General features: G+C 42.3%; 2 protein-coding genes across 4 annotated transcripts in view; one reads left to right on the top strand and one right to left on the bottom strand.

The window, feature by feature from the left end:
- Positions 1 to 10,280, top strand: part of spock1 (SPARC (osteonectin), cwcv and kazal like domains proteoglycan 1) — a 126,537-nt gene extending 116,257 nt beyond the window's left edge. For both annotated transcript variants that reach the window (XM_086313661.1, XM_086313671.1), the window contains exons 8-12: positions 3,758 to 3,877; positions 5,538 to 5,759; positions 6,193 to 6,255; positions 6,839 to 6,976; positions 8,849 to 10,280. In XM_086313661.1, the coding sequence (XP_086169787.1) occupies positions 3,758 to 3,877; positions 5,538 to 5,759; positions 6,193 to 6,255; positions 6,839 to 6,976; positions 8,849 to 9,045 (740 nt within the window). In that variant the 3' untranslated portion in view covers positions 9,046 to 10,280. The remainder of the gene's footprint in view (positions 1 to 3,757; positions 3,878 to 5,537; positions 5,760 to 6,192; positions 6,256 to 6,838; positions 6,977 to 8,848) is intronic.
- Positions 10,281 to 14,199: 3,919 nt separating this feature from the next.
- bicc2 (bicaudal C homolog 2) lies at positions 14,200 to 23,679 on the bottom strand. 2 transcript variants are annotated; one of them, XM_086313652.1, is made up of 19 exons: positions 23,342 to 23,679; positions 22,149 to 22,195; positions 21,714 to 21,783; positions 21,511 to 21,590; positions 21,199 to 21,360; positions 21,053 to 21,106; positions 20,587 to 20,802; positions 20,254 to 20,505; positions 19,995 to 20,126; positions 19,608 to 19,797; positions 19,366 to 19,499; positions 19,087 to 19,289; positions 18,631 to 18,736; positions 18,123 to 18,162; positions 16,617 to 16,780; positions 15,371 to 15,581; positions 15,107 to 15,276; positions 14,870 to 14,969; positions 14,200 to 14,755 (listed from the first exon to the last, which is right to left on the bottom strand). In XM_086313652.1, the coding sequence occupies exons 1-19, from the start codon at positions 23,616 to 23,618 to the stop codon at positions 14,625 to 14,627; spliced, it is 2,739 nt and encodes a 912-aa protein (XP_086169778.1). In that variant the 5' UTR covers positions 23,619 to 23,679; the 3' UTR covers positions 14,200 to 14,624. The 2 variants fall into 2 exon arrangements, with proteins under 2 accessions (XP_086169778.1, XP_086169769.1); XM_086313643.1 differs by having other exon boundaries at positions 14,200 to 14,969.
- Positions 23,680 to 24,841: the final 1,162 nt, after the last annotated feature.

Raw genomic sequence — 24,841 nt, 5'->3', positions numbered from 1 at the left:
ATAGTTTTCAAGGTTTTTATCGGTATTTGTCATTTTTTTAAAATAATTTTTATCATTAACTCGGTTTCCCTGGGTCTTTTCCCATGTGTTTTATGAATAAATGTTCCCTTTTTTGTACTGGTGCTGGTTTTATTTTGTTGTATTTACCTTATTTACCTTAAAGTATGTCCATGAAAATATTGTTGGAGTTAAACTGGTCTGTGGCGCAAAAAAGGTTGGAGACCGCTGATCTAGAAAATATGAGACTGGCAACAGTTTCTTTTTTCATCGTGATAATGACCTCAAACACACCAACAGTGCAGTAAAAACATACCTGGATAGAGAAACTACACAATGGAGTTATAAGTGTCATGGACTGGCCTCACCAGTCCCCGGACTGGTTACTAAACCAGTGTGGGATTGATTGAAAGAGTGGCTCAAGACTTTTGCACAGTAATGTATTCTGTTAACATAGAAAAGTGTAAGAACAGGCCTTTATAACTCTCTGCATTGGATGTATATGTGAATATTTTCAGCTTTCTAACTTAACGCCCTCTGAAAAGGCTCCTTATGCACTCAGCAGTGCTGGAATTATCAGAAACTATTTCAACAATGCAGACAAAATAAAAAGATAAGAGTCCATCTAGACTCATTCTGAGCCATAGTGCCAAGTCTAGAAACTTTGAGAGGAAAAGATGAGTGTAGTGAAGTCAGAAAAAGTGTACAATAAGATGGAAAGCGATAGAGGGAGTGGATATCAAAGGTAAAAACTGTTAAAGAAACGCTTAAATCTTTAGAGTCTGTAGGGGGATGTACAAGGAGAGAAATGGGAAATGAAGCACTCAAAGCAATTTAGGTGAGAGAAAGAAATAAAGAGAGTCGGACATATCAAAGTGGCCTTCTTCTTCGTCATAAAAAGAAACTGGCTTAGCCACAGCCAGGTGTGATAAGTGGCTTATATTGAATCTTGAAAATCGACAGAGTTAGAGAATTGGAAATGAACGAGCAATCGAGAGAAATCAGCAAGTCTCAAAGGCAACAAAAGAATCAGAAAAGCAAAGAGTGATACAAAAAGCAATGAGAGGGAACAGAGAGCAAGACGATGAAGGGCAGAGACGATGTAGGAATGCAGTGCAGTCACATAAAGGATCAGGCAGGGACAAACCTTCCAGAGGTTTGAGCTTCGAACGGGCGACGTGCTACCGACTGAGAATCGCTGAGGAGAGATGATGTTTAGCTGTTGGTATTTTGTTCTCTCTTTCCAGACTGTGGAAATGAAGAGTGCTGTGAAATGTTATCTGTCTGGTCCTGAAGGCACACACTCACACATACGTAGTTACGCACATGTACACATGAATTCAGTCAGACAAGTATTTTTCATCCTCTTTTACTAAGAACATCTTTTATGGAGGAAGATGTGCACAATTCCAAACTATTACTGTAAAATGCAGTATGTACAGGTGTATCTCCATGTGTGCATGACCTGACAAGAATGCATGAATACAGGATGTTGAGTGTGGCTCAGCTAAAAGCAAGATGCCAGAAATATGTGCTTATAAACTACCACTGACGCTGAGGAGTGTTTACACTTTGCTTGTGTGTGTGATGTGCTCATATCCTTTTGATCCCATGCTTGCTGACATCTTAATCCACTGACAGCAAAGTGTGATTCAGGTCTTCTCTTTATTTAAGTGCAAGTCCTTGTGTGCGTGTGTGGATGAGTGATTTTGGTCCATTTAGGCGTTCACATTTCAAACATTCAGAAGATTTTCTCAGTTTTCTATCTTCAGATGTAAACACTAGAAAAAGAACGATTGTATCAAAGGAAAGCCACGTGCAACAGGATTGTCAACAACCTTCCTCTGTGGATCGTCTGTGCTACACGACAAAGCTGAAGGATTTTGATCGGTAATGATGGTTCGAGATGCCGAATGGCTGTTGTCCTCTAGGCACATTTATCAAACTCTCAGACGAAAGAAAATGAGAAACAAATGTGTCAATCAGGTGCAGAAGATTGACACACAAAGATGCAGAATGAGACAGGCAGAGGCAGAGGTCTGCTTGAATTGCAGTCCAACCATGTCTGTCCCACGGGGCTGAAGCAACGAGAGCTTTCTTTCTTGTTGTTTATGACTCAAATTAGGGAAATTCAGTTGATGCTCTCTGTCATTAAAGCATCAAAATGGGTGACAGTGCTGGGTGAACTTTCTTTGCATTTGCACAGATGCGAGCGATCATGCACAAAGATAGAAACTAGGGCTGCCACGATTAGTCGACTAGTCACGATTACGTCGACTATCAAAATCGTCGACGACTGATTTAATAGTCGATGCATCGTTTGAAGCTTTGTAAGATCACAAAAGACGCAGGAATGAGTAGTAGGATTTAAGAGTGTAATAACGGACTGAAACAGAAGATGGCAGCACTGCATGTACAAGGATGCCAGCTGCCGTTAAACCCCGAAGAAGAAGAAGTAGCTTTGTCCCAGAATTCATAGCGCAGCCCAGCTCAGTTTCCAACAATGGCAGCAGCTAGTTAGTTTTAATATTACTCTTATTATTCTTTCTGGGTCACAAAATAAACGTTTAACATATTTTCAGACGAGAATGTAACTGTGTAAACCTCAAATATCTGCTCAGTTTATCAAGACACCACATATTTTGAAAAGCGTTACCCACTAGCTCGATAGCTAGCCAGGGGCAAAGCTCACTAGAGCCGGTGAGAATCCCGGACTCCGGGCAAATCGTTTTCAAACCCACCGCCATCTTTCGCTACTCAGGTTAAACATATATAAGTCACTTAGATAACTTAAAAATGTTATTGTTTGGCTTTTTTCAGTATTTTATTTGTTCCTGAGTAAATCGGTTTGGCTGAGATTAAAGTTATAGTTTTTACACAGCTGAATAAATGTCAAGCAGACAACTGATTATCAGAAGTGTGAGATGCTCAAGAATATACTCCGGTGTCCTGTTATATTTTAAGTAGCAAGGAGTTTATTAAACTTCACCGAAACAATCTGTAAATTTCATTAAAATTTAATAAACTATCATCTTGCCTTTATTTTGAGTTAGCACATAGCTTAAACACTTAAAGCTGTAAGCTAATGATAGTTATATAAGAGCAGATGCATGCTGGTGCAATAAGCTGTACGTTTTACATCCAATGGATGCATTGTCGACTCTGATTAGTCGACTAATCGCAAAAATAATCGGTGACTAGTCGACTATCAAAATAATCGTTTGTGGCAGCCCTAATAGAAACACATGCATTTATCTTAAAATTGCAACAATAAAGTGGCATCTAATGCAGACACAACTATTCTTTTCTTTTTTCTTGTTTTACTATGAAGGCAAAGTGGCATGACAGACCTCCACTGGTATGGTGTATGTGTGTGAGATTGTGTCTTTTCCTGCAAAGTCATTCATCTGAACTCTGAACAAATGCTAAATGAAACTGGACAGAAATGCTAAGAGCCATGGAAATAACAATATGTATACTGTACATGTGTGTATGTGCATATGTGCATGTCAGATTGTGTTCCTATGGTAACCAGTATTTGAGTATGCTTTATCACCCCACTGTGTTTGTTCAAGGAGAAAAGTTGGACGAGACAAAAGAAAGGAAAGAATACAAAGGAAAAGTACACAGCAGAAATGGAATGAAAGTTTGATGAGGAGCAAGAAAAAGAGCTGTTTTTTTTTACTCAGATGACAGCAGTAGATTGACAGCTTCCCTTTTCCTCATTATTTTGTGTGTCTGTGTGTGTGTGTTTCTGCAGCTTGCACTGATACAGAGCTTCACAGTCTCTCTGCCAGACTGAAGGACTGGTTCGGAGTTCTCCACCTCGATGCCAACAGAGACCTCAAATCCTCTGACAGCTTTGACTCCACCACTGGACGTGAGTACATCCCCATGCCGTGTGCCTGTGTGTGTGTGCGTGTGTGTACCCAGTAGCTGCTGAAAAGTCATGCTTTTTTTCAGTTCTCATGAGGGCTAGCACTGATGTTGACAGTGACCCTGCTCTGTTCTCTGTAATGTCAACATGTCTGAACTAGAGATGGACCGATCCGATATTACGTATCGGTATCGGTCCGATACTGACCTAAATTACTGTATCGGATATCGGAGAGAAATAAAAAATGTAATCCGATCCATTAAATATCAAAAAAGCACCTCACAAAACTTGCGGCATGGCATAACTCGGCTCATAACCTTAGCACGTCAGAGCAGTATGCATCACGTGATAGAGCGGCTGTGGCGTGCCAGATCTGTCGGTGGTCTGGTTGAGCATTTCATCTCCGAGAAAGTTATCCCAGAGAGAAGTAAAGCAAGTGTGTAAGTTCATCTCTGAATGTTTGTAAAGCATTCCTGCGTTAAGCTTAACAACCAATATATGGAGCGACTGCCTCTCTCTCTCTCCTGCTGCTACTTCAATCGTGAAACTGATCAATGATCAGCTGATCGGCTTTTCTGTCGTCAGTCCGTCTCTCTTGTTTGTTTATCGCCCACTTCGCGCCAGAAAGAGGAAACCAGCGGCTGAACAACAGCAGCACGTTTAACCTTGATAAGCTGTTGTTAGAATTTATTTAATATTACTTTCTACACCAGGATCTTTTTCTACATAGCTGACGGCTGGTAACTGTGCAGGGGCGGATCTAGCAAAGTTTAGCCTGGGGGGCCGATAGGGCATGAACAGGGAAAAGGGGGCACAAAGACATACTTTTCTTTCTTATTCTCATTTAAAATGTCTAGCTTTTAATAATTAATTATCTGAATCTTACACCCAAAGTTTTAATCTGATGTAAAAAGTATAGAAGTCCATTACTGTATATAGTAACTATTAAGTCTAATATACCCTAGTAAGCTATAGTACTTTTTCCTTTGGGAAGATACCATCTGTGCAGTCTGCAATTCTGTTGAAGAAAGATGTTGAATCTCTTTAATTATTCTTGAAAAATAATTGATTTCTGTGCATTTTTTTCACACTGCATCAAATTAAAGTTGATTACGTCGATTAAGCATCATGAGGTGGAGGGTGGTTCCCTATTTTTTATTTTTTTGCTGGGAGTTTGCAACCCTATTAGTTAGGTTGCTTACTCTTTAAAATACCAGAATAGGAAGGATGAAGTAGGTTTAAGTTTATTAGATTGATCAGTATTGCTGAACTATGAAATATTTTGGGTGCAGTGTATTTTTTGCATACAGGTATAACAGAATAGCTTTAGTGGGGGTTTTTTTTGAGTTTGAACTTATACAAAATGCAGCAAGATATTTTAAAAAAAGTTTTATTTATTAAAAAACACACTATATCGGTATCGGACGATATCCAAATTTAAGATATCGGTATCGGACATAAAAAGTGGTATCGTGCCATCTCTAGTCTGAACACATCTCAGCTCTCTGCCGCTGAAAACACTCTTGCGCACATACTCGAACTCGAAACTCAGTGTGTTACTTTAAAAAAAGGAAATGTCGGTGACTTGGACATGTTCTGCAGTATCAGATGTGATTTTTTTTTCCTTTTTTTCTTTTTTGCGTCTCCATTTTTTCTTCTCTAGACTTTGATACAAGCATCCTGCCCATTTGTAAGGACTCACTGGGCTGGATGTTCAACAAGCTAGACATGAACTTTGACCTACTCCTGGACCAGTCGGAGCTGAGTGCCATCTACCTTGACAAGTATGAACTGTGCATGAAGCCTCTCTTCAACTCCTGTGATTCGTTCAAGGATGGCAAGCTTTCTAATAACGAGTGGTGCTACTGTTTCCAGAAGCCCGATGGTGAGGAAAGGGGGATGAAAGATAAAGGGATAAAAGAAGGAGGGAACATATGAATAAGTAAGGAAGGAAAGAAAGCTTAAGTGACACAGATACGAGTTGCCTGCATTACCTCATTTAAGACCAGTTACAGTAGTTCTGATATAATGTAATGAACTAAATGTTAGTAATGGAGTACTAATAAAAACATGTTTTTAATTAATAATGTATTAAGAAGGATAAATAGTCACGTCATTCAAGGACTGTAAATCAATAGTGAATGTAAGGATAATGGGTATTGAGCCTGATAGCAAAGGAGGATGTCTCCAGTATAATATGTCACTAAGCTGTTAGTGGAGGGAAACAGGTTTGAGTGATTATTAACTATAATCTAAGATACAACTAGAGCTGTTTCAGTTTTCAATTTAATGATACTGACTTTCTTCTGTTGTTGTAGGACTGCCTTGTCAAACTGAGAAGAGCAGGATCCAGAGTCAAAGTCGAAGAAAGAGCCTCATAGGTCAGTCTGAAGTGGCAGCTGTCAGTTGCTCGCTCCTTTAAATGCCCTTGGAGGAAAACTCACGACCACAGAGTGAAATGGCAGTTGGATTTCTTTTAATAAATATTTTCGAGTAGGGGAAAAAAGGAGATATTGCACCAGCACTATAAAGCACATCCAGGCACTTTGTACACATGTCATCTGTACCCATTGAGCAGATCGTGTAGTGTTTCAGCTCACTACAAAACAGCTTGAAAAACGAGCTGGGACAGGGTCAAATGAAGGTAAGAGAAAATAGGTGTGTGCGTTTGTGGATGTGTGTTATCAAGCGACTGCTTTTCCTTAAGCAGAATGTATGGTTCCTGTCTGCAACCTTCACAGCAGTAATTGATTGTTGATCTCCCTCCCTGTGTGAATACACAAGAACCTTTGCTGCAAGTTGAGGACGTGTACATGTAACCTCTGCTGAGCAGAGTTTGCATTATATGCTCAGATTTTATTTTTAATTTTTGTCTGTTTAACCTTTCCAGCAGCTTTCTATAACTTTCTGTGAATTTTCGTCATTCCTTCTCATTTCCTCCTGCTTTTCTTTGCTCGTCTCCAGGCACTTATATTCCCCGTTGTACTGACGAGGGCTACTTCAAACCAACTCAGTGTCACGGCAGCACTGGCCAGTGTTGGTGTGTGGACAAATATGGCAACGAGATAGCTGGCTCTAGAAAACAAGGCAATCCCAACTGTGGTAAGACCAAGCCACACATGTAGATATTCTTCAGTTTGCTCTGTTATTCCTCCATTTCTCTGACCTTCTTTCTGTGTTAGTGCTTTGATCCACGTTGTCTGCTTGAACATCTGTCTTTTTTGTTTCATTTGTAATCTTCTACAAATTAGAAAGCCTGCCGATCTCTTCTTTACAACACTGACACACAGAGAGCACTGCAGCTGCAACTTTGTTCTCTTTCTTTGCTCAGTAATTCTCCCTGTGTGTACTGTACCGGTATCTACGGATCAGTTATCATTTAGGAAATAGATAACATTAGGCATGCCTCTGGAGCCAATTCAGCTGTTTCTAATATGCCTGATTCTATCTGCCTCTGATATCCTGCTCGTGTACCTCTGATAAAACACCAGCATCTTGCAAGTCAAGACAGAAAATTTGTCACACTTGTCAGCAGGGAGCAATGTCAAAAGATCTGTTATGAATATGAATTTGAAGCAGTGCTGAGGCGTACCTCACAGGGGAGAATAAACAAATAAACTACTGCCTACTGCATTATATTTTGACAAAGAATATACAAGATTAAGTTTTTTGACATGTTATAGTGATACCTAACAAGTCAGCCATGGAAATTCAAATGAAATGGTCAAAAAGCCAATAAAAGCACTTTGCTACAAATCAATTGCACTGTGGAAAAAAGAACAATAATTAGGAGGAAAGAATCCAGGCAGACATACTAATTACCAATCAAACAGCCAACTCACTGGCAGATTGCACCTCGCACGGATGCCAGTCTAGTCGAAAACCAGTAAATGCAGGTTCCAGTATTGATGTCTGTCCAGCCTCCATGCACACATGCACACATGCACACGCGTAGACAACACCAGTCCTAACAAGCTCATCTAACTCTGGCTGAGTGGCCTGAGGCAGGGGTTGCCTGGAGTTCTCCCATTCTGGCCTGCGTAGAACAAACAGGTAGCAATGCAGCAGCTCTCCACTCAATAGCCTGAACACAAGGACACCAAACTGATTTTAACAGCGTAAGTGCCACTCAACCACAGCGCAGTTGTACCCAGGTGTAAATAGGCTGTTTTGAACACAGACTAATTTGAAGTTCGAGCTTCAAAAAATGCTCGAGGCAGAAGCTGATAATGACTCCTGTTCACACTGTAGCTCCACTGGATTCAGCATTAGCCTCCCATTAACCAAACACCACTAAAACCATCCAGTATAATCAACTCCCTGTAGCCGCATGTTGTTTGTTGGGTAAATCAACAGAAAGCAAAAGTTGTTGTTTTTTCATTTATTTTTTCTAGTAGATTATTTGCTCCCCTGAAAAGAATGTATTGGTTAGGGAAAAAGTTAGCTCATGATGGCCTACTCTGATTCTGTGCCCTATTTCAAGAGTTTACACCCAGGCTAATTGCTAACATTAGCAATTAGTGCAAAACAAAATAAGGCTGGAGCTAATGAGAGTGGAATTAGTTCTGAAGGTCTTTGGGGGTGAAGTGTTACACTGAATGTTTTGTTTTGCATCATGACCTCCTGTGCCCTCTAATGAAAGTCTTTGACACCTCTGTATATATCAATAAAGATGTGGTTTGATGACTATTAGCATAGTTTCCGGGTTTTTCCAAAGGTAGCTGCAGAAGCGTAGACCACCCTTGCTAACTACCGAAGCAAACCCACTAATTTTGTTATATAAGCAGGCCTTAAATATGACAGAAACCTGTCAGTTCAGAAAAGTGCTGGAAGGGTTACTTCCAGTAGGCTTTCAAGTTTCAGGGAGCCCACTGGCAAAGAATTTATAATCTGGGAAATCATTAATATATCATAATTAATGTTAATCTGGGGATATCTGTGTAATCTCTTTATTATGTTTTTCTCTCTCTACAGATGAGGATCAGGAGACATCGGGGGATTTTGGCAGCGGCGGTGCGGTCATACTCCTCGACGATCAAGAAGAGGAGCCATCACAGACCGGTCGGAGCCGGCAGAAGAAGAGACGGGGCCGCATCCATCCCCGAGGGACCATCGAGGACGACGAGGACGAGGAAGAGGACAAGGATGACGAAATCGGCTACGTTTGGTAGCTCCGCTCCATTTTCCTTTGCCATCAGCTGACCAGGAAACTCCGTTAACTCGGCACAGATCTAAAGCCATTCCAATGTCTCTTCCTCCAGTTACCTTGGCAGCAGTCCATCTCCTGGCCCCTCAACCTGCTACTGCAATCTCTGTCTCTCATCCAAATCTCTCTCTTCAGTGAACCTCATCTGACCTCTTCATTTTCAAGCGTTTCACTCTGTCCTCAGACAGAAAATAGAGAGACTATTAGATTTCAACAACTGTCAAGCCCCTTTTAGAATTCTGCTCGAGCTGTCCACTTTCTGCCTCCACGTTCCCCCAAACCTGTGATCGTAAACACCTTCTAACAGGGACTCTATTATCTCTGTCACTCGTTCCATCTTCTTTCAGTCGTTCTCCCTTTCTCCTATCATTGTATGTCCATGTCAGAATCTCTGGTCAGTCTATGAGCCCAGATATGTTAGCTGATGTATTGGATGTAAATATGTTTCCTTAAGGGAGGCCAGGCTATGGACTACCTTCCCTGTTGCTCCATCAGCGGCTCATTTTCATATTGTGTGTTCCACCGTCGGGCTCCTTCTGGTGTTCAATGATGTTTCTGCAAATTGCTGCCACAGTTTAAGGCTCTGAGATGCTCCTTCTCCCTCTCTCTCTCACTCTCTCTCTGTTGTTTTAAGGAGGATTGTAAAATATTTGTTGATCTTGAATGTTCCAGGAAGCCCAGGAAACAATGAGATTAATGATGTATTGTCGTTGTTGTTGCATGTTTCTCATCGTGTTTCTATAAAAGAGAGATTTACCTGGCCAGGTCTAGCTCTATGCATCTCAAACAGAAAGTGATGCCTATTTGGCTGCTACAATACTTTGTTGCTATGTTGATGCTGTCTAGTGTCTTTTTGGTTCTTCTCCCAATCTCAGGAGGTAGGAAGTTGCATTGCAAAGTGTGATAGCAGTTAAGAAAAGCAAACTGCAAAACCTACAGTCCAAATCGGTTGGTTCTCAGCCAGCTATTCTTCTACTAATTGGTCAATAGGGCTGCTGAGGATTTTTGACTGCGCATGGCTGCTCCTGAGCTGGGAGGACACACGAAGTCATGCAGAAGAAGAGGCTCAGTTGTGCGTCAAAGCGTTGGATATGTTCAGTGATTTGAAATTGAAATCTTCACCATGTCAACTACGTGAACTTTTATTTGTAACTTTGAGAATTTAAGTAAAGTGGCACTTTGGGTGTCTTTTGAACCTTACAGGTCTGCGTCCATGTGTCTCTTGCTCCCCCGTGATGAAACCTTTTAGGCAGGACGTCATGTGTTTCATCTCATTTCACAAAATCGTGATAAAAAAAAAATGATGAATAAAAACACATCTCTTGCCTCTCTTTGAAACCACAAACACATTTGCATAAGATTTTTTATTTTTTTCCAAAGCCCGGATTTCGCTGCAGTATTACAATCAAAGCCCTCCATTAATACTGACCTTTTCCAACCTTGAGAAAGCGTCGTCCCTGTTAGAAGCAGACATAAATGGTAGCTGCAGAAAATACTCTTATCACTTGCCTTTGAGAGAGGAGAATCACAAAGCTAGCGGTGCCCATAAGAACATAAAAGCTTAATGAGTGTTTTTGTAATATCAGTGGCTAATGGGACAGCTGACCCCACTGGCTTGAAACAGCCTGCGCAGCACTTTGAAAACACATTGTAGCAACAATCAGAAGCTAAAAGGACAACTGAATCTTCTGGCTTGAAAAAGCCTATTCAGCAGTTCACAGGACTCTCTGTCACACAGAATAGACAATGGGCTTAACTATGTGCATCAAATTATGCTGGAAGCTGTGGAGGGTGTATAATCACCCGATTCTGGGACCCTGGCTCGTGCGTCTTCTGCTGTCATCAGGCTACATGAGAAAAGTTGGAAAGAAAATGTCTGCTTCTTGTGTCTTTACTGTATCCGCCTATATTCCCAGTTGCAGTGCTATATGGCTCTCAGCTATTCCTTTCACTGGAGCCTTAATAATAATTAGTGGTAAATGGTCTGTATTTGTATAGCGCTTTTTACTAGATCCCCCTAGGGACCCCAAAGCACTTTACACACCCAGTCATCCACCCATTCACACACTGGTGGAGGCAAGCTACAGTTGTAGCAGGTGGCTGGACGAACCACCTGCTACAACAGGGCAGGGCAGACTGACAGAAGCGAGTCTGCCATATCGCGCCATCGGCTAGTAGGCGGTAGGTGAAGTGTCTTGCCCAAGGACATAACAACTGGGCTGTCCAAGCCGGGGCTCGAACCGGCAACCTTCTGATTACAAGGCGAACTCCCAACTCTTGAGCCACGATCGCCCTAGTGATAACACAGTCTATCAAATCATAAAGAAAACGAAAATACATTTTGCTCAAATTCCTATTACAAATAAATAGCATTATAATAGCTAATTTTTTTCACATAAAATGCAAAACAGCTTGCCTGTATGCAGGGATTCCTCTCCTTGGTAAGGTCTCCAAGAAAACCTTTAAATATAGTCATAAGTAGGAATGCATCTACTTAAGCATCTGTGGCACCAAGGCCATGCTTGTCTGTCTTCAGGAGAAAGACCTTGCAGTTTCAGAAAAACATCTCTTCCTCTTTAGAGCCGTTACATAAAGTGTTTAATTTCTGTTATTCAGAGTGATGTTTAAGGAGGAAATGGTTTGTTTATTCAGAATTAAGGTGAAATCGGCTTGTTTTCTTCATCTGTCCTCTCACTCTGTGCTTTTGCTTGAAGACATCTCGGTATCTTTGTTATGAAATTTTTGTCACAGCATGGGTTCGTCCAGCCACCTGCAACAGAACTCCAACTCGTGCAGATGCCATTTTACTAAAAGGAGTAATCAGACAAAGTATCACTGGGTTCAGGAGTATGATGGATATTTTGAACACACGGAAGGTTGTTTAGGAACTTCAGCTAACGTGGTGTACTGCACACCACGGCTCACATTCAGCCACTCACATGCTGTCTCATTATTGTTTCTGTTTTCTTCTGCTTTCCCACTGAAACTCACTCCTCTTGTAGTGAGCTCTGTCTTCATCTCAGAAAAGGGAAAGCTTGGTTGCATTCTATCCTCAGGGCACTTCACTGCTCTGTTTCGTTTCTCTATTGGCTGCTTCTTTATTATCCCCAAATGACTTTTCCTGTTGGGTGGATCCTCGTATCCACCCAGCGTCTCCATAGAGACCGGTGATGGCCACAAGTGGGGCTTTATGCAGTTGGCTGCAGTTATCGTATGGAAATCAAGCTCCTGGGTGGAGTTAAAGAGTTAAAGCAAAAAAAGGAATTTCTTTTAGTCAGGATCTTGTCCAACACATAAAACCTTATGTTATACCTATACTTTGTTTCTTCATGTAGTTTTTCTGTTAGTGAATTTTTATTAAGATGCTTGCATGGAGATTCACATTGAAGTTGAAAGATTGTTATTTAACACTTGGCAAAAAGGTAACAAAGCATATTTTCCAAAACTGCTTCCCGTATACATACATTCACACAAGATGTATTCAGTAAATGGCCATGTGACTGATCCACAGTGACAAGGGGTCATCATTTATGTAGGACTACACAGCATTTTTCTTCCCTCATCCCACATTTGGAGACAATGTCCTACATGTGGATTTGCTCCACTTTATGAAACTCACTAGTGCGGCACAGATGCATTCCTACATTCTGTCTTTATCTAATGGCTGTGAAGAAAACAGATAAAGCTGCCATCATGGCTCAAGCACAGGTTAATAAGTCACCATCTTTTGCCATGTATGTGTTGGTAACAATAAAGACTGGTAGTTTTAAAGGTCATTTGCACAGTTTTGGAGTTTCCCACTGGGGAAAATATGACAGGAAGCTGATTGTATGTAGCACCATGCATGTAGTTTCATTGATGAGATGCTTATGAAGATGTGGTGATGTTTGAATGCATTCATACTGAAATAATTAGATTGTTTGTTGGTATCAGGTTCCCTACATACACGTCAGTTAAATCCATGGGCTTCCATTTAAAAGCTGCAGGGTATACTACAAGTTATTAATATCGACAAGCTAAGTCCAGTACTAAACCAGACTTCTCTAAAGTGGGCAAGCTGCTATTGGAGTCACTCATACCTTCATTTTACATATTTAACTGGGCCATAAGTCAAGATTGCCACTTTACATGTTAAAAGTCAAAGTGGATCTCCAAAGTCCTCAGGAATGAGAGCACTGCTCATATTTTTTCCAGGTTGTTTTCATTCTAGCTGTGTGATCAAGGACCAATTCACGCTCACAACCCCAGGGGACTGCAAATAGCTACCTGACAGGACAGAAATTCAGCATCCCTCCAGAGCCCAAGGACCAGATTTGAGGATCACCAGTCTAAAGCCTGCCTATGTAATTGGCAGACACATTGTAATAAGTAGGGATCATCTCCCCCTAATCTGTCACAGCCCACCAATCGCACTCACGCTCTCTTTCATGCTTGGCTGCCACTGTACCAACCAGCTTGTCGAGCCTCGAGACAGATCAGACCCCTTCATGCCCTCCAGTGGAGCTATCTTGGCCCATTCAATTCCATGTGATAAGCAGCACTGCTATTCCAAATTTGCACATTTCTGTCAGCGCCCTCTCCCTGATGGCACGTATTTTGCTGCATGCAGCCTTCTGCAGATAATATTAACAGGTAGCAAAAAGTGGCTGCACTGGCTTCATTCCAGGGAGTAGCGATAAAACGAATTGAAACTCTTTGTCGAGAAGTCAGAAGATGCAAACCACTATAATAGGAGTTTCATATTACCCTCAAACAAATAAATGTATTTATGGTTTCTAAATCATTTGTCTTATCTGATACTAGGCCCTGTATAATTCAAAACCAAACCCCACCTTGTCCAGCAGGAGCTGTGATGCTGCTGTCACTTTGAAACAAATGACATTATTTTCCATGCAGCACAAATGTGACGTGAATTTGTAAAAAGAAGACTGTGTGTGACACTAGTGCCCTCTTGTGGTCTGCTCCCAGTTTTTACTTGCCTCACACATTTCCACTGATGACATAGGAGGTTATCGATTTAAGGCGTTGAACACATAACTGAGTCCGGCCATAGACGTGTTGTGTTTTTTTTTTAAATATGTCATTCACTATTTTTTCACTCTCATAAAAGAAAACAGTCTTTTACAGCAACCTTTTAATTATCATCACTATGACATGTTTTTTTTCTTGGGTAAATGTTACAGTTGCATAAAGATTGTGGTTAATATGGTCAAAATATAGAGTTTGCATAAGAAAGGCACTTTATGACAAAAAAAAAATCAACATTTTCTCCTGTTCCTGTGTGCTTTGTGTAGTTCGTTTCTTGTCATAACTGAGTTTTGGATGGAAAGCCTCCTTGTTTTGAATTATTATATAAAAAAAGCTTTGGGTTACGCTGTAGAAGAAAGGCACCCTGTTTAAATGTTTTACATAATTTTTGTAGTTTCTCAGGATAATCTCGCACCTCTCCCTTTGTAGTAAATGAGCTAGTAAGACTTTTGCACTGGCATCATCATTGTTGTATATTTTCCCATTAGAATATCTCCACATATTTGGCGTCTTCCCTCACCAGCGGTTACTCTGAGCTGCAGCTTCCACATCCATGATTCGTGGAAGTCTACCACTAGCACCACCTTCCAGGTAGCCAGACTTCACAGCAGGTGTATCCGAGAGCCTCCTCTTGATTTTGTTCAGTTCTGTATCAGAGGAAAAATAATCAATTTTACAAGAGGAGAGGAGCACAGCATACTGCCAAAACAGAGAGAGAAGCGGATACGGCATAAATCCCGGCTGAGGCTTCAGAGATTCACCTGAGATTGCTAATAACATCTTGCGCCTTGCTCCAAAGGTAGATACACCCACTTCCTTCAGATCTTCATCAGACAGAGTGAGGAATGTCTGATAGTCGATCTAGAGGAGTGTAGACCGAAGTTGCATCATGATGCTCATTTATAATGCATTAACTCTTTCGGCTTGTGTTTGCAAGCTGAATGAAAAAAAAAGTGATTTCAAAAAATGATCAAGTGCGACTCTGTGTGTGAGTTTACCTCTTGCTGTTCAAACACATCGATGTATTTGAGCAGGCCCAGCTGGCCGAGCAGCTCGGGCAGGTCATCTGTCAAGTGGGGGCTGGGGCTCCGCTGACTGCAGGTCGACCCCCTCCTCTGTGAGCACACACTTTCGAAGTAGCTGCTGCCATTGCTCGCAAAGCTCTCCGCTGAACACCGGAGGCCAAAGTTTAGAGGAAAAGGTTAAACGCAGCAGGGAGCAGGTGATCTCTGTTTAGCTGAGTGCACAGAGGTCAGACTTACAGGGCTTGTCGCTTCTACTGCGGTTCATTGAGGAGGCAAATGCAGGAAAAGAGGATGATGAGGAGAAAGTAGTCAGAGGTGAGGATGGGGAAGATGAGGATGAGGACGAAGAGGAAGAGATGGGCTGGGATGAAGATGTGGATCCACGTCTGTCCCTCCAGTTCTCAGAGTCGCTTCCATTAGCCACCTTTCCTGTCTGAGCAGCCCAAGACTAGAAGGAGATAGTAACAGCATTAAAGTGGACCTATTTTTGCTCTTGGACTCTATTAACTTTGCATGATGCAAGGTTAAAGATATTCCTTATTTATCTTTTACTGGGTCTTGGTGCATCCCCTCCGTTCATCCACTGTCTGTTTTTTTTTTCTTGTATTGCTCTGACACTTTGTCTGACAGGTTTGAAAACCAGGTGGATGTTACTGCTGTTCTTGTATCCAAACTGAAAATATGGGAATCTATAATAAGTTCCCTTATACAGGCTAATGTTGCTTTCTTCTGACAGCGTTTTGCACAATAGCATCATCGTGTCATTTTGCCACCATGCCCTACTGTCATCTCTCCCCTGTCTCTGTCCCAGAAACAAATAGCTGCAAGTGGCCATAAACTTTCTAATGCCTGTAGATCCAAGGATTTAGCCAAATCCATTTAGCGTGTCTCTAAACCAGCTTATTTGCCACTGTGGGCTGATCTGTGACAGTAAAAGTCCTTCACTCGAATCTATCAATGCAGCGGGCATAGCAAATGCTTCCTCCCAGTTGCCTGGGTCTCAGAGGAAAATTGAACTCATTGGAGAAATGCCTCTTGCTTTCATTATCCTAAGTGAGTCTGCTTCTACATCAATGGCCAGTGGGCAGTCAGAGAGCAGCTATTCAAAAGGCTTTAAAAGAGCAGGGGAGATGAGCTGAACCAGCTCAGGTAAACAGGTTGCCAAAGAGTGCCTGTGTTGACCACACCGATGGTATCAGACTCCAGGTAATTGAGCGTACAAATTGGCAGTGCTTACCACACAGTGAGATAAATGCCCGAGACTGTTAGGGGGCAAAACCAATAAATGAGACTGTGTTAGAGGGCCACTGTGGCAGCGCTTGTTTCACTGCACTGCAGTAAAAGCTTCAACTGAATTCAGTCCAACAAAAGTAGCTGTACCTATAAATCATGAACTCTACCTATAACTTTGAACGAAAACTCAAAATGTTAATCTGTGAGACCATTTTTTCAGCTTTTAAGTAAGCAGTAGGCTCATCTGTACCTGTTGCTGGTTATTACCGGTGCTCAGGTAGGGTTTGTAGTTGCGTCTGCTGATGTTGCGAAGCTCTTTTACAGCCTCGGCTGGCATAGACTTGGAGAAGCCAAGGCCACTCCACGTGTCTGTGGGCGTGCGGACCTCTGTGACTATAGGCTTCCTCTGCATGGCTAACATAAATACACATAAACACAGAGTTAGAAAATGTGACTTCGGGACCAACTGGTATCAAAAGCATTACCGTCTGTGATGTTGTCTGAAATCTGATTGCCAGCTTTCACATAAATGCAGCACGTTGCATGTTCAATGCGGAAAGTCTGACTGTAGTAGTGCTGTGGCAAAAGAAGTGAATAAGGAAACACTTTCAGAAAGCTTTACAGCTTTAAATTCACATAAATGGATTTTGCAGCAAGCATCAATACTCATATCCGCAGTCTGTCTATCATAAAAATGCTTTGCAGGTTTTCCACGTCTTCTTTGGTACTCTGATGTGAGCAGGCTGGGTTCATGTGTTAAATAATGAATCACGAACAGTGTTACTTCTCTTGCCAGCATGTGGCATACTTAATAAAACTCTGAGCGCTAAGACTTAGACTGGCATACGCATTCAATCGACAAACAAGTGACCCTGGGCCTCTTCCATGTGTGAATGTGTGATAAAAACTGCAACAGTACTCCATAAAGAGTGCAATATCAACAGGATTATTACTGGTAGGTTTTCATTCGGGTGTCTTTGTGTGTATTTGTGTCGTAAATGTCCCATTCATATCCTGGCATACGGGTGTCTTAATGGCTGTGAGGCAGATGGCCCATTCAAACTGCTAATTCATAATCCCATAAAGGAACACTGAGGGAATTTGGTACCATTTGGCTGCAGATCTCTTCAGTATCTCTCATTCTGCGTGAGGGATGCTACGTGTGTGTCCACGCACGCTTGTGTATGAGAGCACACGCACCATTCCTGGACGCATGTGTGCGTGGGTTGTCTGCATTGTGTATCTACCCCTGGTGAATTAAGTGGGAGTGCCAGTGCTACTCTATTATAACTTTGGCACACTGCAGCCCATAAACAGGCCCCCTTCATCAGTTGTCTTGGCAGTGAGCACTGCGGAAATGGGACCCCTTTATCAAATCCCTACTTCTGCTTGGGATATTAATGTGTCTCCCCTATAGCATGCTTGAATAAACTTAAAAGCCTACTTCATCTGGTTTAATCCACTGACATTAAGTATTTTCCCAGCAATGATGTGAGCAAAACATGTGATTGTTACCAGCAAAACTAAATTATTCCTGCTCCTGTTCAGCTCCGAAAACAAAACAAAAAAGTGTGCTGATGAGCAAAACAACAATATACTTCACCAAAATCTATTTTCATGCAACTATCTGCAGAACAGCAACTGTGAATCAATAAAAAAGAAGGAACGCTTGCTTAGCAGTGCTAATCATTGTTGCAGAACATTTCTGAAACCGCAGCAAGACAGGAAGAAATATTAAACATTTAGGAGGACTAACCTCTGGTTGCCAGCAGTTTCTTCTTTTCATAGTCATAATCCTACAAAGTACAAACAGGAAATGGAGTAGGTAAATAATGCATGAAATTGAATTTTTTTCTTTGGTTACTGAGAGATGGGAGGATAGCGGGAACCTAATTTACAGCAGGAACAAACACTTGCATAAGAAAACACGTCCTGCTGCCGTGGCAGTAAACTTGTTAATCCTTCTTTGCATAACCTTTGCGTATGTGAGATGGGAGAAAAATAAGAGGGGAGACCAACAAAGAGAGAACCCAATTTTCAAAATCAAACTGCAAATCAATAGATTATAGACCGTGACAAAGAAAATGATCTTCCCATTTTCAGTTTAACGTGACATTTTCAGCGTTCGCTCATCCACTGTCCTACAGAGATGTGATTATCTGTCCACTGAGCATCATCCGTGACCAAAATGTCTGCCACAGATCTGTACATAACTTCGTGAAGAAACAAGCAAGGAAGAAACCTGCAGCTCCTGTTTTTCTCACCTCAGCCTTGAATGAGTCAGCGCGAACATTTTGAGCCAGAGTCACATCTCTCCTCAGGCTGTTCCTCCGCTCACTCCTCCCCCCCTCAGTGTCTGCGTTCAGCAGTCTGGCACAGTCAGGAGGAACACACGCGCGCGCGCACACACACACACACGCACGCAAGGTTAGGTGAAACTGTGATGGCTCTGTGCAATCTTTGAGTTCTTACTAACTCTTTCTTTCACCTGGCTGCAGCAGTTCTTTCAAAGTGTCATCGTGCAGTTTAAATATAGAGTGTGTTAAATGTGAGCTGCATCATTAAAACTGCACGCTCTGTAGAGCTGATTTATATCAAATCAAACAGAAACCAAAGTAGAGCAAGTATAAACAACAACAAAAGAATTTTCCAGAAGTTAAGACTTTAAAGATTATGAAGAGTCATCAGAGAGTAGGTGTGTGTACCTGCAAAACGCTCACCTGTATGTTAACACCTGCCCTGTTGAATGGCGCCTGCCCTGGCTGAAAACCTTGGCAATTTCAGGACCCTGAAGGCTCCCCCTCCGACCATTCAGTCCGATCCTGCTGATGCTGCTCTTCAAAGCGTCACACGTCTCAGACGATGACATCGCCACACACTCAGAGCTCTCATGCTGACCAAACTGGTCCTCATTTTCCAGAATCTGAAAAAGAGAATTGGAAAGTTTCAGAAGAATTTCCCATTGTGTTTTGTCATTTTGAACATTAACAGTGAAACACCTTCTCCAGAGGTCGACCATCTGTTCCCTTCGGCCCTACCCTACCCTCCTCAGTGGGAGAGGTGAGGCCTGGTGGAGGTGAGGGACGTGGCTTTGTACCGTTCGGCATCTCTGTAGCAGGAACAGGCACGGGGCCTGATCATCAAGAAGAAGGGTGATATGAATGAATCAGTATGAAGCAGAAAAAATTTAAAAAGAATTATTCTGATTGCAAAAACAAATCACATGTGTTAATGCTCTCACCCTGTTCAGACAGGCGAAGCTGCTGCAGCAACATATTGAGCCAGTAATTGGTCAGCCCACTGCCAGGTAGCAGAGAGCCAGGGGTCATTTCAGCTATCTTAACAGTCTCAGAGGAATCCAGCCCCAGGAGTAGACGGCGGGCCTCATAGAGGCAGGAAATATTCCTTTCCAGACCTTTCACCACAACTGACTGACAATTATAAACCAACACAGATTTTTAGATCAGTACTCAACTCAGCATAAAACTACAGGAGAGAATATTTTGCATTCAAAATCAAAGAAATATTTCAGGGCAAGTTTTTATCAATACAAAGCCCAATCAAATTAGCATTCTTTTTTCAGTTGTGTCTCAAACAATAAGCATCAGAGCCACGAGGTAAAATGTACCTTGCTGGTCTGTTTTACTTTGGGCTTGACGCTAATGAAGACTCCAAGGTTTCGCATCATCTGAGCTAGCTTACAGGGATCGGCCTCCCCATCTTCACGCATGTCAAACATCAAACACACAGGCAGACAGTCCTATTGTGTACACAAATATGCAAACATCACACAGATTGTAAAAGTGTCAAACATTAAAAGCAGCAAAGTTTTCTCAGCATTGTTTTTTAGCAGTTATGTGCACACAAAATAAACAGCCCCGCTGTACCATGAGATGCTGCCTAGCCAGACAAACCCCATCAGGGCTGCCCTGAATGAGCAGCGAGGGAGGACTCTGAGGGGCGCTGAGGTCCGGTAGGATGATCTGGGTCTGGGTTTGGTGCATAACGCTCAGGAAGTGAGCGCCATTCTGTCCCAGCAGGAATAGGTGCTGCTGGGAGGTGACGTCCAGCTGGCTGTTGACAATACCGCCTGCAACCTCTGCTCCCAGCAGGAGGTCCATCAAGATGCAGGTCGCCTTCTGTGAGGTGATGGTATATATAGTCACGACATGATACTTAAACCTCATTACCCAGTAGTCTCCTTAATCTTTAATGCTAACCTTTACAACATCTGCATTGCCCTGCAGACCCCAGACGGTGCAGCAGCTTCCATAAAAGGGCGGCTGGGCTTGAGGCTGGGGTGGCATGGCCCTGAAGCTCACACTGACCCCCAGAGTCTGTACTACCTGCTGGATAAGTGGTGAACCCGGATCTGGCAGAGCCTGGGGCACAAGACTCACTGGCAGGTCAAAGGTCAAGGATAGCGGCTGGAGGTCCTGGGATAAGAAGGGCAAGGGTTCGATGAGAAGGAGACACAGAAGGGAGGGATAATGAAGAGGTGGGAGAGAAACAAAGACAGAGACAAGACAGGCAGTGCATTGACAGATATACCTGTCCTTTTTGTGTCAGCCATCCTCTTAATCACTCTATTGATCTTTCCGTCTGACAGGAGTGAAAATATTGAGTGTTGAGACAAATAAAAATCTATTCTGTGCAGTTTGCTCAAATTACACATTGACAACTCACTCTTATCCTCCTCCTGGCTTCCTCTACGCCTTCTACGGGCCCAGCGATGGAGACCTGGTAATTAATAAATAAATAACATGTAAACAAATTGGTTTTCAGTTTCCTGTCATAGTGGCAGCAGTTAGTGGAATTAAAATGCCACCTACCTGGTTGCTTTTCTCTCCAGTAGCATTGTGACGGTTGGAGTCAGGGAAATGAATATGACAGGATGTGACCTCCATCACTTTTTTGATATTTCCTCCGCCTTTTCCAATCACATGAGAATGCTCCGTATAGGCCACGTCCATTTTTAGAGTCACCTTGTTTACCTGGTTTTATATAAACACTGGTTATTTGAGCAGATTTCAGTTCAATACTGGCCTTAACATAAAAAAAAAAACATAAAACTACTTTTATTAAAAGCTTACATTCCTCTATGGATTCTTGACATTGTAAATTTAAGGCACCAGCAACCTCACCCTGGTTTCCAACACTTCTAGTATCTTCCTTTTGGCTTCCAGGACATTAGCTCTCTTCCCTTCCACCTTCACGTGTGGATCTAGAAACAATAGATGGAAAATGATAAATCTCTGTTCACACACACACACACACAAAGCTGTGGGAAAAACACAAAACAAAGAGCACTGATTTTGGTGTGAACGGAACATGAAGAATTTGCCACCTTTCTTTGATTTGGCTCCTATCTTCAGTTTGGATGGCCATTTCACCTGAGTGTTAGTTTCTCTCATTACCTGTGAAAGCACGGACAATAGAAGAGAGTGAGAAACAAAGAAGCTGCTATCACTCTATGCAGGAAAGATCGTAACAGATACAATGAGAACACACACATTCAGAGAACACAGCAGATCTTAGGATACAAAGCTGCCTCCACCTCCAATTATCACCACCATAAAATCTGTAATCACTGAATGAAGAGCATCCAACAAGTAATAAAACTGCAGCAGGGATGTTTTCACTGGTCTAAGATAAATTTCACCATGAGGCTTTAAAACACTAGTGATTACACTGTCAGTGGTTTTTACAAAGGAAAATGGCCAAATATTATTAGTTGTTTGGTTTATGAATAAAGTGTTTGAATGTGTGTAGAGCCACTTACTCTCTCAAAAAACTCCTCTCCCGTCTCGACACCCTCATGCTTTGGAGCTGAAAGAAGAAGTAGGCAAATGTAAAAACAAGGCAGATAAAGATAAAATAAACCCCTAATAAAACCCAGCAGAGAGATTTGTCAGGTTGTATTGATCGCCACGCAATGTTCAATATGACGCATGTGAACACAAAGTCTGCATTTCAATGTTGACTTGGCTGAAATTTGTCAAGCCAGTGGAACAAGAGGTTGCTGGGAACATAAACAAGTTTAAAAGGCCATTGCTCCATGGTGACATTTACAGGGTTCAGGGGGAGCCCCAGGAACGCCTTCAACCCCCTCCTTTTATCACTACGGGTTACGCTGGCCAGAGCTGAGGAATGAGAGGAAAACACTATGGGGTGGAGCAAACGGTGGTGGTTAGGAAAGGCAGCCACAAATTAGCCTGGAGACAACTAATCACATCAATGGCATTTGCTGACGCAAATACCTCCCACTTTACCCAAACAAAAAGAAAAAAAAAAATTAAAGTACAAAACCAAAGGGGAGGGAGGGGGATGTACGAAAATCAGTGTGAAGGCCTGAATGTGGTGTGACAGATTATTACCTAAAGGGTTGAGATGGGGTGTTTACTACCTGATTGAGGCTGCTCAAACAGCAGTAAAAGCAGAAGTCCCAGCTGCGCGCGCATTAAAAACCAAGCCGCGGTTATCAGAGCTGAAGCACTTTCCCATCAAGCGCAAACATCAGCTTGTGTCTACAGCGGTGGCACGCTGTCAGAAAGAGTTTCCCCGGCGACACAGGGGAGGCATTTGTCATAAACCCGCCAAGCAGCCATAACTAACAGAGGCAGTTACCTTTGCTTCACAGACGGGAATGATAATAGCCAAAAGGACCTGCGAATGCATAAGCAATTGCAGGTCATAAATCACAATGATGCAGCAACAGGGGTTTAGTGGATGGTGTTTACTGATGACGACAACAAGGGCACAGGTGGCTGGAGGCCCCCAGAGGCGCGTGGGATCAGGTAGATAACAAGGTCAATGAGGAGCACAGGATAGGATAGGTTTCAAAATAACACAAAATTCAGATGTTGTAGAGTTCAAGGCAGACTGTGAGAATGAAGTCGATAAGAAAGCCCAGAAGTTCAGGCACATAGCACTGACAGTTCCATCCATAAAAATTGATAATCCCATTTAACTCACCATACAACATGGTCTCCAGCTTCTTCCTATCGATCCTGAACCTCTCCTCCACCCACTCTGAGTCCAAACTCTTCCCTTTTGTATTCTCCTGCTCCGAATCACAGCTTCTTCCCACTTCTTCATGTTCCTCATCCTCTTTTTCCTCTCTGTCACACTGGGTCTCGCCCAGCTCAGCTTCTGCCTCTGAGTTTGGTTTTAGGCTGTCATCCAAGTCAGGCTGCTGGGGTGCTACAGTGGTCGGGACTGGAGAGCTTTCCTCTGTGGTAGTGGTGGCCATAGCAGGACTGAGCCCTTGTCAGTGGTTTTGTGTGTGTGTGTGTGTGTGTGTTTCCGAGGAGTATGTGTGCATGTGTGTGACCAAGGAGACCAACAGGGACAGAAAAAAGGGAGAGAGGGGCAAGAAACACCCCCTGTGTCTTTTTTTTTTTTAAACATCCCCCGCCCCCTTCACTTAGTTTGGTACACAAAACTCTTTCTCTGCCCGTTCAAGCTTTAGGAGCCTTGAAGGACTTGTCTCTTTGGCTTTCATTGCACAGATGGATAAAAGTAGCTTCTTTGCACCGGCACACAGTGTCTGCTCTATCGTAGTGACTGCAGAAAGGCTAAGACAATACAACTTCAAGTAAGGCTCACTTTTCTCAGAACAAATCCTCAGTAATCCTCACTTCAGTGTCCACAGATTATCTGGATTGATAGTCAAGGTCCAATGATAAGTCAGGACACAAAACTCTCTCACACAGACACACACGCACACATCCTGACATCCAGCTTCACATCAACGCACACAGCTAACAAAATAAACAGGTCATCCAGCCACCTCAGATCATGTCTGCACTCCCTCCCCGTCCTCTAAATGAGACACAGGGGGCTTCAGATTCCAGAGGTCGGGGTGAAAGCGATCAAAGGGGTGTAATGCAGCAGTTTTTCAAAAGAAGCTTTCAATTCCTGTCTGTACTAGAAAAAGTCCTACTATCTGCAACTCTACCAACAGAATACTGTAAGATATGAAAACATATATATACTGTATCAAAGTATGATCACATCGTTAGTGTCAGTAGTGTCATTTACTGTTCCAGGTAACACATTTGTAACTACTTCATATGCATCTCTCAGATCCTGTATCAGGTTTTTGTTGGATTTTGTCCTATTTTCCTTCAGATACTGTTTCCCTGATTTCTTTTGAAGACATATTGCACAGCATGCTGAAATATGGAAAAATTTTAATTAACAGCTCTCTGGGAATCACCTTGCTGGTGTAAAATTACTGATTTAAGCTTGTCAAATTGTATTATCTTTGATCTTTATCAAAGATTAACCTAAAGATATGGGAACAAATTATGGGATTTTGTGACAAACCTAAAGATACAGTTTAAAAAAGCTTCCTTGCTAATCTGTCTGTTATGTAAAGAAACAATCTCTGTTCATTTTTGTGGTTAGGTACCTTTTTCATGCTCAGACGAGTCAAAGGTCTGTGTTGTTACGAACTTGTATGTCCGTGTG

This window comes from Aulonocara sp. 'chitande type north' Nkhata Bay, linkage group LG2 (assembly GCF_057382095.1).
Source record: "Aulonocara sp. 'chitande type north' Nkhata Bay isolate Kocher_YH1m ecotype deep benthic linkage group LG2, A_spYH_male_GT1.1, whole genome shotgun sequence".
NCBI classification, from domain to species: domain Eukaryota; kingdom Metazoa; phylum Chordata; class Actinopteri; order Cichliformes; family Cichlidae; genus Aulonocara; species Aulonocara sp. 'chitande type north' Nkhata Bay.
The sequence above is the reverse complement of the archived record's forward strand: the minus strand, read 5'-3'. Positions and strand labels throughout refer to the sequence as shown.